Below are 15400 nucleotides of genomic sequence, written 5' to 3'. Positions count from 1 at the left end.
ATTATTGAAAAAAAACGTAAGGGGTAAGCCTTATGAAATTTTCAAATTTTTAGATTTTTTTTATTTTTGTCTTATTTTTTGGTCTTTTTTGTATTTAAAGCATTATTTGAGTGAAAAGAAACGTATTTCAACCAATTGGCATTAAAATAAATCAATTTAGTTTTTTTGCAAAATTACTCAAAAAAAAACGTAAGGGGTAAACCTTATAAAATTTTCGAGTTGAAAATTTTTTTAAAATTTTTTTCGGATTTTTTATTATTTTTTGTATTTAAAGCATTATTTGAGTGAAAAGAAACGTATTTCAACCAATTGGCATTAAAATAAATCAATTTAGTTTTTTTTGCAAAATTACTCAAAAAAACGTAAGGGGTAAGCCTTATGAAATTTTCGAGTTGAAATTTTTTTAAATTTTTTTCGGATTTTTTATTATTTTTTGTATTTAAAGCATTATTTGAGTGAAAAGAAACGTATTTCAACCAATTGGCATTACAAAAAATCAATTTAGTTTTTTTTGCAAAATTACTCAAAAAAACGTAAGGGGTAAGCCTTATGAAATTTTCGAGTTGAAATTTTTTTAAATTTTTTTCGGATTTTTTATTATTTTTTGTATTTAAAGCATTATTTGAGTGAAAAGAAACGTATTTCAACCAATTGGCATTACAAAAAATCAATTTAGTTTTTTTGCAAAATTATTGAAAAAAAACGTAAGGGGTAAGCCTTATGAAATTTTCAAATTTTTAGATTTTTTTAATTTTTTTCTTAGTTTTTGGTCTTTTTTGTATTTAAAGCATTATTTGAGTGAAAAGAAACGTATTTCAACCAATTGGCATTAAAATAAATCAATTAAGTTTTTTTGCAAAATTACTCAAAAAAAACGTAAGGGGTAAGCCTTATGAAATTTTCGAGTTGAAAATTTTTTTAAAATTTTTTTCGGATTTTTTATTATTTTTTGTATTTAAAGCATTGTTTGAGTGAAAAGAAACGTATTTCAACCAATTGGCATTACAAAAAATCAATTTAGTTTTTTTGCAAAATTATTGAAAAAAAACGTAAGGGGTAAGCCTTATGAAATTTTCAAATTTTTAGATTTTTTTAATTTTTTTCTTAGTTTTTGGTCTTTTTTGTATTTAAAGCATTATTTGAGTGAAAAGAAACGTATTTCAACCAATTGGCATTAAAATAAATGAATTTAGTTTTTTTGCAAAATTACTCAAAAAAAACGTAAGGGGTAAGCCTTATAAAATTTTCGAGTTGAAAATTTTTTTAAAATTTTTTTCGGATTTTTTATTATTTTTTGTATTTAAAGCATTATTTGAGTGAAAAGAAACGTATTTCAACCAATTGGCATTACAAAAAATCAATTTAGTTTTTTTGCAAAATTATTGAAAAAAAACGTAAGGGGTAAGCCTTATGAAATTTTCAAATTTTTAGATTTTTGTTATTTTTTTCTTATTTTTTGGTCTTTTTTGTATTTAAAGCATTATTTGAGTGAAAAGAAACGTATTTCAACCAATTGGCATTAAAATAAATCAATTTAGTTTTTTTGCAAAATTATTGAAAAAAAACGTAAGGGGTAAGCCTTATGAAATTTTCAAGTTGAAAATTTTTTTAAATTTTTTTTCGGATTTTTTATTATTTTTTGTATTTAAAGCATTATTTGAGTGAAAAGAAACGTATTTCAACCAATTGGCATTAAAATAAATCAATTTAATTTTTTTGCAAAATTATTGAAAAAAAACGTAAGGGGTAAGCCTTATAAAATTTTCAAATTTTTAGATTTTTTTTATTTTTGTCTTATTTTTTGGTCTTTTTTGTATTTAAAGCATTATTTGAGTGAAAAGAAACGTATTTCAACCAATTGGCATTAAAATAAATCAATTTAGTTTTTTTTGCAAAATTACTCAAAAAAACGTAACCGTGCAAATAGACCTGGAGCGACATTTCTCAGTGAGAGATCTCTCGCTGCGATGCGATGAAATGCGATGAAAAGTTCATATATAAAAAACAGCATCTAAACGTCTTTGCCATAGAAACACATAGAATTATATCATCACAGTAGCCAAAGAAATGTCTCGCCCAGCGATTTTCCTTTGTTTGCAAAATTGAGCTACTTTGCGAAATATCTCACTGAGAAATATCGCTCCAGGTCTATTTGCACGGTAAGGGGTAAGCCTTATGAAATTTTCGAGTTGAAATTTTTTTAAATTTTTTTCGGATTTTTTATTATTTTTTGTATTTAAAGCATTATTTGAGTGAAAAGAAACGTATTTCAACCAATTGGCATTACAAAAAATCAATTTAGTTTTTTTTGCAAAATTACTCAAAAAAACGTAAGGGGTAAGCCTTATGAAATTTTCGAGTTGAAATTTTTTTAATTTTTTTTCGGATTTTTTATTATTTTTTGTATTTAAAGCATTATTTGAGTGAAAAGAAACGTATTTCAACCAATTGGCATTACAAAAAATCAATTTAGTTTTTTTGCAAAATTATTGAAAAAAAACGTAAGGGGTAAGCCTTATGAAATTTTCAAATTTTTAGATTTTTGTTATTTTTTTCTTATTTTTTGGTCTTTTTTGTATTTAAAGCATTATTTGAGTGAAAAGAAACGTATTTCAACCAATTGGCATTAAAATAAATCAATTTAGTTTTTTTGCAAAATTATTGTAAAAAAACGTAAGGGGTAAGCCTTATGAAATTTTCGAGTTGAAAATTTTTTTAAATTTTTTTTCGGATTTTTTATTATTTTTTGTATTTAAAGCATTATTTGAGTGAAAAGAAACGTATTTCAACCAATTGGCATTACAAAAAATCAATTTAGTTTTTTTGCAAAATTATTGAAAAAAAACGTAAGGGGTAAGCCTTATGAAATTTTCAAATTTTTAGATTTTTTTAATTTTTTTCTTAGTTTTTGGTCTTTTTTGTATTTAAAGCATTATTTGAGTGAAAAGAAACGTATTTCAACCAATTGGCATTAAAATAAATCAATTTAGTTTTTTTGCAAAATTATTGAAAAAAAACGTAAGGGGTAAGCCTTATGAAATTTTCGAGTTGAAAATTTTTTTAAATTTTTTTTCGGATTTTTTATTATTTTTTGTATTTAAAGCATTATTTGAGTGAAAAGAAACGTATTTCAACCAATTGGCATTACAAAAAATCAATTTAGTTTTTTTGCAAAATTATTGAAAAAAAACGTAAGGGGTAAGCCTTATGAAATTTTCAAATTTTTAGATTTTTTTAATTTTTTTCTTAGTTTTTGGTCTTTTTTGTATTTAAAGCATTATTTGAGTGAAAAGAAACGTATTTCAACCAATTGGCATTAAAATAAATGAATTTAGTTTTTTTGCAAAATTACTCAAAAAAAACGTAAGGGGTAAGCCTTATAAAATTTTCGAGTTGAAAATTTTTTTAAAATTTTTTTCGGATTTTTTATTATTTTTTGTATTTAAAGCATTATTTGAGTGAAAAGAAACGTATTTCAACCAATTGGCATTACAAAAAATCAATTTAGTTTTTTTGCAAAATTATTGAAAAAAAACGTAAGGGGTAAGCCTTATGAAATTTTCAAATTTTTAGATTTTTTTAATTTTTTTCTTAGTTTTTGGTCTTTTTTGTATTTAAAGCATTATTTGAGTGAAAAGAAACGTATTTCAACCAATTGGCATTACAAAAAATCAATTTAGTTTTTTTGCAAAATTATTGAAAAAAAACGTAAGGGGTAAGCCTTATGAAATTTTCGAGTTGAAAATTTTTTTAAATTTTTTTTCGGATTTTTTATTATTTTTTGTATTTAAAGCATTATTTGAGTGAAAAGAAACGTATTTCAACCAATTGGCATTAAAATAAATCAATTTAATTTTTTTGCAAAATTATTGAAAAAAAACGTAAGGGGTAAGCCTTATGAAATTTTCAAATTTTTAGATTTTTGTTATTTTTTTCTTATTTTTTGGTCTTTTTTGTATTTAAAGCATTATTTGAGTGAAAAGAAACGTATTTCAACCAATTGGCATTAAAATAAAGCAATTTAGTTTTTTTGCAAAATTACTCAAAAAAAACGTAAGGGGTAAGCCTTATGAAATTTTCGAGTTGAAAATTTTTTTAAAATTTTTTTCGGATTTTTTATTATTTTTTGTATTTAAAGCATTATTTGAGTGAAAAGAAACGTATTTCAACCAATTGGCATTAAAATAAAGCAATTTAGTTTTTTTGCAAAATTACTCAAAAAAAGCTAAGGCTATAGCCTTGGGAAATTTTCTAATTTTTAGAATTTTTTTTCTTGTGTTGTGGTCTTTTTTGTATTTAAAGCATTATTTGAGCGAAAAGAAATTTATTTCAACCAATTGGCTTTAAAATAAATCAATTTAATTTTTTTTGCAAAATTACTCAAAAAAAGCTAAGACTATAGCCTTGGGAAATTTTCAAACTTTTAGAATTTTTTTATTTTTTTCTTGTGTTTTGGTCTTTTTTGTATTTAAAGCATTATTTGAGTGAAAAGAAACTTATTTCAACCAATTGGCATTAAAAAAAATCAATTTAGTTTTTTTGCAAAATTACTCAAAAAAAACGTAAGGGGTAAGCCTTATGAAATTTTCAAGTTTTTAGATTTTTTTTATTTTTTTCTTATTTTTTATTCTTTTTTGTTTGCAATTGCTAAGAGTTTAGAGACGGTGTTAGACATAACACGAGCAATTTAAATATGTTTCGGATCTTGGTATGACGATACAGGTTAAGGCTGTCTCCGGAAGAAGAAGCTAAGTACAGTTTTTGATAAACCGCTTCCAGATTGATTAAACTATGCCTAGCAGTAGAGAATATACCCTGGAGACAACATGTTCCCCAGGGTCGGCAGTAGACAGCGATTAGGAGAAGAGCACTAAAGTTTTTGCGATCATTCGCAAACAAGACAAGATTGGCAGAATTTATGGATGCAGTCGTTAGTAAACAGGGTACCCAGAGGAATATCGGACAAGTTCTACTACAACAAAACTGTCTACCAGGACGAATTCTAACGAATACTTTTTCTTACTATGCTAAAAAAAAGCCTTTTCTTGCTGGTAAAATGATTATGTACAGCCTTATCCTACAGATGTTCCGATAAGAACAGCCAGATAGTCAGAAGGAGACTGTTTAACCTTAATTAATGTAAATGTTAAATAAACAACGAAACTATTTCGTCAATAGTTTTATTGTTGTAGGTTTGCATTTTTTTTAGCAGGACATAACATAGCCATGGAGTCACCGACATGAGTAGAGTTTGCTGAACTTTTAGAACCATGTAATGTGTTTGGGTTTTGCTCAATGAGTTTTGCATGCGGAACGATTACCAATATATTTTATTTCAGTTTTAATGGATTGGATAACATTATATACGGATTCCGTACCGGCATACCGGCTGGAATCGGGTTGTTTACTTGATATCGTATGGTTTAATATCTCAACGTGGCACTCTTTGTTTCGTACGAGAATGCAAATGTAGCTGCAATCATTTTATATATTCCATATAAATCAAAATCGGTATCCTAAATTAACCAAAAACTGGTTTAGCAAATGTTTTCGTTTTGTTTCCTTTTTTGTCGTTGGATAGAGTTGAAAAGTTAGAGCTTACTTAAAACTTGATACTAAAATATCGCAGCGGTTAGTAAAAAGATTCTCAATTTATAGAAAGAAAAAGTTATGTTTGCACTACACCCTTTCCTATCTTATCGCGTTTTCAGTTTCGCAAAACCATTTTGCAGTGGCAAACGCGAGACATTTTCTTAAATCGATGTAGCAATAAAAAACAGAGTAGAATATACACGTTAAAGGAAAATCAGTCGTACTACCCCCCTGACTAGTCGATAGATTATTTGTGCTTCACATCATATCATTAGTGCACTGCAGTGTCTAACTGTCCAAACGCAAATCTCTTCCCTTACGTTCTCCTTTTCTTTAACCTTTTATACAGTTGCGACATACGTCCCTCACGGTGTTTTGATCCACGCTTGCAACTGTCGTGTTTCAGTGCGTTTTGCTCTATCCGATAATGCACTCACTTGAGGAGGCGAAAAGAATTCAGTTAAGAACTTTGTCCTTTCACGCTGTTCATATTTGCGGCCCTACTTCTTGCTACACGGTAGGCTTTTTGTGAAATGACTATTTAGAGTCTTGCTGCATTTCGCACTACAAAATTTATTAATAACAGTTTCATACTCGTGCGGCTACACCACACGACTTAAGACTTTTGCTTTTGACTACTTTTTGTTATCATTTTTTCACTCTGTTTTGTACACAATTTACCTTAGCTACTTTTACACGCGCATTTTGGTGCGGGGAAAACGGTACCGTTCTGTTTTAATGGCCAAAGAGATGGCAATCGAGTGAAGGTGAAGCTGAAGATCAAGTTTAAGATCGAACACTGTTTCGCTGCTAAAATGGTGGAACGTTTTTAATAAAACAAAATCCTACTTAAAAACAGTACGAAAGTTTTGTTTCGTTCGATGAAATAATCTAAAATACGCACCAAGAGTTTATATAGAACGTGCTTTAAAAAAAGGGCATCTTGCACAAAGAGTACTCATCCACCAAGAAAAGTTGACTCAACCGGATACACGTTGCAGTTTTTTGTATACAAATAAAACTAAAGTCGAATACATTAGCTTGCTACTAAATCGTACAAAACTTGCACGCACTTAACCACTAACGTCTTACTACTAAAACGTGTCTCCTCTAGTACGAACACAACGCACTCCGGGGGTTTTCGTTGGTTTGATGGTGCACATATAGTGTGGTAAGTTTGAAAACGGCATCAGACAACAATAAATAGCACGTGTGTAATATGCACAAAAGGTGAGGGGGGAATGGAAAATGGTTTTTGGGAAACGGAAAAGAGAACACATACATATTTGTAAATAATGGCCTGAGTCCCACAGTTTTCTGTTTGGTATGTTTTCTCACACAAAAACACACACAATTCTTCCCGGAAGCGGGTTGAGATTCGGCAAGAATTGGGGAGAAACAATACCCATCAAAAATGGATGATGAAGAAAAAAAAGGTCTATACGATACACTAAAGTAAGCCTACATCACAAAGTAACTACAATCTACTCGTATGAGAAAAAAAAAACAATATTACTACCCCGGCCGACATATGTGGCGTGATCCGTGGTCAGTTCCATTTTGTTACTACTAAAACGGGCAGTGAACGAAACTCACTACACACGCAAACACACCATTGCATCAACCCCGGGGAAATAGGATACTAAGTTTTAGAGTGTGAACCTAAGAAAAGAACAGCAGCGTATTAACGCTCCTTCTAGGTTGAAATAGAGTGTTTCGCATCCTAAACTAAACAACGCACAAATGCAGACAATGCACTAAATTTCCTAAATATCTTACCCATCGTAACCATTGCGGGGCTGGTAAACTTCGCCCCGCAAAACTGACTATCTCATTAACAATAAGCAACGATTCTGTGTTTTGTTTTTTAATTACGGGTTTTTCGTTTTTGGTTTATCGCCATTATTCTATTCCGAGCAGGTAAGGGATTGTAGAAGCGCTTAAGGTGCTCTACGTGCTCCGTGGTGAATCAATAAGGATACGCAAAAAGGAATACGAAAATGTTAGCAAGTTGATCTTGGCTTCTCTACCAGCAGCACGAAGGTGGACTAGCTTTAGCGTATGGGGATACTAAATAGTCGCAAACGACGTGGAAATGCTTCTATCCGGGGATGGGGAAAGGTGATACGCTCCCACGAACAAACAGTTTTGATTACGTTTCGTGTTTGATTTCCCATTTCCGTCTCACTGTCATCGTACGATCGTACGAATAACTCTGCTAACGTCACTTAGTCTTAGTGCCTGCGGATGATGTCAATCGTTACGGGGATTTAGCTGGGCTGTGGTGCCACCAGTGCGGCACTGGACTGACGCAACAGCATCGATGGTGGTCGTTGGCCAGCCTTTCGTAGATCCGTCGCCGTTCCTACAGTACCACCAACACCTTGCTGCTGCACCGGAAGATGCTGGTGTGGTGGTGGAAGTGGTTGATTGTGCGGTGGCACCAGTGGAGCAGGTGGCGGTTGGTTAGCGCCGGACGATTGATTTTCCTTCTGCGTATCATCCACGTGCGATTGTTGCTGGCGCTGAAGCACTTCCATGTATTCGCGTATAAGGTTGGCAATTTGGAAGGCCTGGAGGAAAGGAAGAAAAATCATTAAACACAAATATTCGGACATGTGTACGAGAAGCGATCGCATACCTGTGCCGTGGTAAGGATAACCTTCGACTGTTTCTTATCCGAGCCGGTAATGATCATGAGACAGTTCATGTTGGGCGAGAACGAAAGTATCGACTGATAGTCGTACGTGCAGAGCGTATTGCGTGACCGATGTTCGAGAAGATGAAGTCCCTTCTGGTCTACCGCCAGCCAGAGCATCCGTGGCCAGTTGGAGGTGAACGATTGCATCACGTCGAAGATGGTAGCCTTATGGAGGGGCCAGCTTTGGATGAGATTCAGGAAGGATTTCTTCGCTTCCGCCGGTGTAGTGCCGCGCAGACTCTGATGATGCATGGCCACACTGTCGCGCGGGATGTTCGGTACGAAGCGGGGTGGCAGACAGTGGGCAGCAATTGGCCGATAATCCTGCACAATGTCCGAACTGTCGCCCAGCTCAAGTTGTCCTTGTAGAGCAGTTAACATAATCTGTCGTAGGAGGAAAGCAAAGAGAAGAGTAACGGTCAATTCACGGATTCACGGATTATGAGAGTTTATTGTATCGCACAACGTTCGTTCGCTACTTACAGCCTCCATTTCGGTGATTGGAAAACGTTCGGTACGCAAACCGTGTAGCACCTGGTGATAGAGCAATTCCTTTTCGACGGGATCGTCCAGATTCATGTACTGATCGCAGAACAGATGCTTCTTGAACAGAAACAGATGATGCTGCCGGCGGCAGGCGGGCGGTAAGTTGGAGCTTTGATTTTGCTGCACCGCCTGGGCGGCCGCGGTACGATACTTTTCCCATTTCGACATAACGTCAGCAACCTTTTCGTCCGGCAGTAAGCTCCGTTCCGATGCACCCAGCACTTCGTAGATAGCGTACCCTGTGCCCATAAACGCGCAACAAACGGGAAGTCCCCATACACATGGAAATAAGCGATTAGTACATAAGCGATCCACAGCACGTCAGTTAGCAATGTGTTAGATTTATGTAATGCGTGTGACTTTCCTAACAAGAATCTTTTGCTTTGTCTCCTAAAACGTAAGCTTTTAAAGTGATAAACACTACCAGACATGTAGCAGCATGTGTCCTTTGCAGGATCTTTCCGACTATATTGATTCCTGCGAAATAACATCCTAAAAAGTATTTAACTCTGAAGAAGTTTCCTCAGTAAAACATGGCCTTTGAGCAAAAACCCTCAATACTGGGTTTATAGTTTTTTCTTGCCATCAAAACAGAGCTTTCTCCATTAACTTGAAAAATATTGCAATACAGGAAGTCCTTATTAATTGACTTTAAAAATAATTGACTAAGTTGGATAAGAATATTATGATTATCTTCTTTAAACTTCTTAGTATGCAGAATTGACTGTACTTGAACTGTTTCATGACGGTATGGAAAATTAAGCTTTCTGTAAGCCAACACACAAATCCACTCATCTTCACACGCACACCCACACACACATCTTCCCAGCTTCGCCACTTACCCAGTGCATTTTCCTGCAGTCCGATCTTTTTCTTCACGATTTCCATCACCTCTCGAGAAGTCGAGCTTGGGTGGAACTCGACCGAATGATACTGTCCGTCCATAAAGTGGAACCGCGCGTAGATCGGTCGCCGGTTGATGGTGCAGATGATCTCCTCCCGTGACGGTGGCCACTGGCGGCGCCGTGTGCCCTGCGTTTTGAAGAAACATTTCTCCGCAAAGCGTGCATACTTGCCCTCCTCGGTGATGAAATCGCTAGCGCAACGTTTCAGATGTCCTAGCAGATACTTGCGCACCACCTTCTGCGGTGGCAGTATAACGCTACAGGCAAGGGAAAGTAGCGCCCAGTGGCGCAGATTTACGCGTGAGTTAGGATCGGGATGGTCGGTCGTTTGCTTGATCAGCTGCAGATACAGTTCGTTCAGCAGCGACTCCTTGCGCATGCAACGATCCATGATCGACTGTATGAGCGTAATGTGTTCGTCCTCTGCGCGCTGAACTGTTTCGCCTGCGATCGCGACACGTGTGCGGCAAATGGGGAAAAATGAAAGGCAGGAAAGGGAATGATAGAAGTGGAATCATTAGCATACTTTGGAGGTGATGTTGCAAGATGGTAGTTTCACTTTGCGCTTACCGTTTTGCCCGAGACCAGCGTAGGTTAGGATCGAATTGAACACCTGCAGCATAGCCTGCTCCTCTTGATCGGGCAGCTTGCTAAGGCTTTGGGGTAACGCTTGTCGGCTGAATGCCCAGTAAGCGTGAGGGAAACCTTTGTAGGTTTCACCATGATCGTGCACCGGACTGCCGTGTTCGGCACGCAGCTTCTCCAGCCGATGTTTGGAGAGTCGGCGCAATGTGTTACGCAGGAAGCCACCGCTTGGGTCCTGCGGTTTGCGTAGTATCTCCGCATCGACCAGATGTCGCCGGCAGACGACCAAGTTGTGGTGCAGCCGGACTCGATCCTCATTCGTGATGCCTTTGCTCTTCTTCGGCGGTACCTCGTTCTCCGTGATCCAGTTCGAAAGGGCCGGATAGTACGACACGATCAATGAACCGATCTCGTTCTTCTGTGCCGTCTCAAACACGAAGCACCGTTGCTGATCTGTGCTGGTGCTCGTGTGGCGGTTCAAACTGATCGTGATGAAGCTGTCGCTCGGATCGAGCATGATCGATTCCACCTCGGCGTAGCGGAACTCGTACAGGACGAACTTGTCGTCCGGTTTGATCAGTATGATACCCTCACAGTTAACGCCGAGTATAAGACTGTTGCCATAGCTCCAATAGCCACGGTAGGACACGGCGAACATCGTCGTGCCGTACAGTGGATACTGCATGACACACGACAGGTACAGCACCTTCGCCGTTAGCTCCGTGCGTCCTGAACCGTACTGTCGATGAGCTTGGGCCAGTATCGGCACCCAGAACTGTTCCTCACGGGTTTTCGAGATGCGCTCCGGCAGATAGCTCGGCACGTCCGAATAATACTCCGGTTTCGGTTGATTCGACGGGTCGCCGAGGGCAACCTGAGCCTGCAAACCGGCCAGCTGAAGAGCAACCTTCTCCGATACCGGGAAATCATCACACTAAAGGAGAGAAATTGGCGTTCAATTAAAAATTCGACCAAGGGCTTGTGGGTATACAGCTTACCTTCACTACACTGTACACGGCCTGTGCGTACAACATGTTTACCTCGACCGGGTCTTGCGAAAGTTCTCGCGTGCTCTTAAACAAACGCTTCTTGAACACAAACCGATTCTCGCCCGAACCCAGCGTGGTTGCGTTCTTGCGCAGCGTGGAGCTGGACGCGTGGATCTTCGTCTGCTTGCTATCGTAACCGGCATTACCGGGTTGCGGAAAAAGAAGGAAAAAAGAAACAAAACCCAGATTCAGAAACAAATGTTCCTCCCACTGAGCAGCACACTGTGTATCTCCCTACAAGACAGTACCGTCCCGCAGTGTCCACCACGTCGTCGTGGTTGTGGACGTGCACGTGTTGTCGTACGATAAAAATTGTTCTGTCAATATTCCCAGCGTCATGTAGTTGGTTTTCGTCAGGTGGTGTAGTACTTGGGCAGTTTTGTACTCATCAGTTCCTCGGGCAGTTTCAGATACAGTACGATCCGGTACGCCCGTCGGTTGACTTTTTTCACTATGTTCGTCAGACGACAGTCACGGTCTCGTCCACTGAAGCATTCGGAAGCCGCGGGCCAGGTTTTTGTTTCATGTATTTGTTTGTGTGTTTTCATTTGCGGGGCAAACGTTTTGTGTTGCCGCATCGATTTAGCCGGAAAGAGTGGAGAAGAAGAAGCAGTCCATGGTACATTATTGGATCGCGTTGTCTAGAAATGGTTTGTGAGCTTTGGCTATGTACACAACCTGTTCCATTCTAGTGTATTACTATTACTGCAAAAACCGCAAAAACACACACGGGAAACGAATGATTTTGAGTTATGATGGGATGAGATGAGATGATGATGAATGGTTCCTTCATGGTATTCCTTCCTGGAATAACAAACTCTACTAGATGATATGTACATGAAATAATGCAAAGTTTCGTTACGGAATCTTCTCCATCTTCAGCTTGTTTATCCGACACAAACAACGCGTCGCGATTTATAATCACACAATCACAGATAGTACATAACAATATCACAGCTTGATTTCGTCTTAAACTGCTACACATGATATCCAATACCGTCTGAGAATCACGCTTTGTTAATTAAAAATTCATTACACCAATCCGTTTTCCTTCTGTAATCGCCGTTTTCATCCGTTATCGCGCATTGTTAGTTGTACCTAATGAAGTCTCTAATGCTCACAACCGTCCAAGGTTTAGTCAGTCAGTAAGGTTAAAGTGTAAAGCGTAGCACAACCTGCCTCTTTGCGTTCGCGTTAATCTGTCCCAAACGTAATGGCCATATCCATTCCCCCAGAGTCACACAGCACGCGTAAATCAAACCCCCGAAATCGAAGAGCTACTTACGCTTCCCAAGCGGCGATGATGTCGTACAGATAGTCGTGCGATTTCACGTGCTCTTCACCATCTGGGCGCGATTGATAGATTGCCCAGCCCTCGATATTGCACAGTCCGAGCTTTTCCGCCAGCTTAGCCACGGCATCGCTTGCCGTATCGGTCGGATGTACATCGATCGCTTTTGTGCGGCCGTCGAGGAAAAAGAACCGACACACAATCGTTCCAAGTCGTCGCATTGCCTGCGGTGAGAAGAAAAAATAGACGACACATAAGAACGAGTTAGACGAAGTGACTGACAGCAGACATTCTGCTCCACTTACTGCAACTTCCACGCTCGACGGTGGATACTGGCGACAGCGAACCTTGGTGTTTTTACAATTATCCAAACACCACTGCACGTACTGGCGCAGTTTGCCTTCGAGCGATTCGAGATTCTTCTTCAGGAAGCTTACGAAGTACCGGAAGAGCAGTTTGCTCGGCTGGAAGGCGACGATCGTAAGACACAGCAGCAGCCAGACACGATCGGTCCAGTCTACGCTCGGGTTGTTCGTGGCCTGCCGCATACACTGTACGAAGATTTCGTCTCGCAGCTCTTCCCTCTCGATGCCCTGCCCGATGATGAACTGGATCACCTGCAGTTCCCGCTCGCTGTTCAGCTCGCCCCGGATGTATTTGCACAGGTCGCGGAAAATGTTACACGCAATCGTCACATTTTCCGGATCGTACATGTGTATGTGGGACGATGGGATCGTCGTACCGCGATAGTACGTTATCATCTCGTACTTCGGCACCATGTCAACCGATTTGCGACCTTTGCGGGTTAGCGTCGCCATAATAGTACCTTCCGGCGATCGTTCGTGCGTGTTGTAGAAGCTTTCGGCAAACTCAAGTATATCGTAGTACACGTCATCCCGCAGCAGTTCCTTTTCACGCTCGGTTATATCCATCTGTTGCATTTCCTGCAGCTTCTTCTCTACGCGATATTTGCGGCGCTGTTCCCGCTCGGCGAACGGATGGCCACCGCCCGTTGAGGAGGCTCGCGAGCTAGGCCGGCTGTGCTTCGGAGAGGACGGACTCATAGGTCCATTCGGGCCGGTACGCTGGATCGGGCTTGCCGATCGTATGACAGCCGGACTCTTCGGGCGTAGCTTGTGGCCAGCGGTTCCGTTCTCGAGATGAACGTACGCGTGACTAGGTGCGGCATGCGCATGGGGCGGTGGCTGTGGTGGTGCTTCCGGTTGTGGCGGATGTGTCGCGCCCGGTTGCGGTACTGGATGATGCATCGGGGCCTGATGAGCATGAGGCGGTGGTACCGGTTGCTGATGGGCATGCACTGGCGGTGGTGGCGCGACCGTTGAATGATGCTGCGATGGAACGATCGGAACCTGTGCTGGTTGATGTTGCGGAATCGGTGGCACCTTTTCATGTGCATCTAAAGGTGGCGGTGGTAGCTCCTTTAGGTGTATAACGGCCTCGTAGATTGGTTCCTCGTGGCGACGGATATGGTGCAGCGTTGCCGGGTGATGTGGCTGCGCGGCCGGAAGTGTATGGTTGTTGTTTTCGATCGGTGGCGGCGGTGGTGGCATTGTCGGTTCTGGCAGCGATGGGATCCTGGTTTGGTAAAGGAAGTAACGAAATTTATTATAATATACTATCTGAATCGATGAATCTTTACAATGAAGGTTCACGGATCTCCAAAGATCTTTAAAGATTATCGTATGTTTGGAGTCTCGACTCAAGATTCGAAAAACTCTTTAGAGACTATTGTTGAGAAAGAATGTTCCTTCAAATATGGTAATTTTTTCTTACCCGCCCATCGGTTTCGGTGTGGTTGGTTTATTGTTGTTAATATTGTTATTATTGTTGTTACTGCTACTAATCGCGTTGTTGTTGCCATTGATCAGTGGGCCACCCTTAAGCGTGGATGCCGCGGCAACATTATTGTTGCGCTCGCTCGTCAACCCTTCAATCTCCTGCTGTATGACTGATTCCAGCTCCACGTCCAGATCCTCCACCAGATTGTCCATCTTCTCGCCAATCTCGTCGATGATGGCGTTCGAGTTCGCGTTCGGCTGTACCTCGCTGAGGAAGGCAAACAAATTGTCCAGATCAACCGAATCGTTGCTCTGCAGGCTGGCGGAACCGGCCCCCTTGGCACCGCCCGGTTGCAGCGAACCGGCACCTTTACAATCACCACCGGCCGGTCCGTTCTGCTGCAGTGAGCCTTGCGCTAGGCGACTGTTATTGTTTGCGGCATGCTGTTGTGAGTGCAGTTTCGAGTTTATCTGCTCAGCCATTTGCGACAAAGCAAGAATTTCTTCTTTCGCAACCCTGCAGGAAAGAGTGGCAGCGCATTAGTTTCCGGTGCGGCTATGTTAGCGACAGTGTGAGGGGCTCTACAACTATTAGATGGACGTGCTACTACGGATCACTAGTCGTTTGGTTCACCTAATACTAGCAAGCGTAGAACACATACGGACACAGAGCACAAAGCGTACGACGAATACAACAGAACATTACAAGACACTACATGTTTAGGGCCGCAGACGGCCCACTCACCCGTTTCCGTGCCCATATCCGGTACTACATATTAGCATGCTTATACAAATGTACGAAAATCAAAACAGGGATTTGTTGGTCGGTTTTGTTTGAGCTCGTTTCAGTTCGGGCAGTTAGTGAGGATCGTTTAAGGGGAAGGTTCAGAGAGCAGTAATGGTAAGCGAGAAAGATGCGAACAGGATACGAT

General features: G+C 39.6%; 1 protein-coding gene across 1 annotated transcript in view; it reads right to left on the bottom strand.

Moving 5' to 3' along the window:
- Window positions 1-5300: 5300 nt before the first annotated feature.
- Window positions 5301-15400, bottom strand: part of LOC125762488 (unconventional myosin heavy chain 6) — a 41084-nt gene continuing 30984 nt past the window's right edge. The window contains exons 6-14 of the mRNA XM_049424637.1: window positions 14464-14985; window positions 12975-14265; window positions 12664-12893; window positions 11328-11505; window positions 10315-11263; window positions 9682-10188; window positions 8777-9078; window positions 8234-8677; window positions 5301-8165 (exon numbers count right to left, since the gene is read on the bottom strand). Coding sequence (XP_049280594.1) covers window positions 7863-8165; window positions 8234-8677; window positions 8777-9078; window positions 9682-10188; window positions 10315-11263; window positions 11328-11505; window positions 12664-12893; window positions 12975-14265; window positions 14464-14985 — 4726 coding nt within the window. The 3' untranslated portion in view covers window positions 5301-7862. The remainder of the gene's footprint in view (window positions 8166-8233; window positions 8678-8776; window positions 9079-9681; window positions 10189-10314; window positions 11264-11327; window positions 11506-12663; window positions 12894-12974; window positions 14266-14463; window positions 14986-15400) is intronic.

Source organism: Anopheles funestus, chromosome 2RL, assembly GCF_943734845.2.
Source record: "Anopheles funestus chromosome 2RL, idAnoFuneDA-416_04, whole genome shotgun sequence".
Lineage (NCBI taxonomy): Eukaryota > Metazoa > Arthropoda > Insecta > Diptera > Culicidae > Anopheles > Anopheles funestus.
The sequence above is the reverse complement of the archived record's forward strand: the minus strand, read 5'-3'. Positions and strand labels throughout refer to the sequence as shown.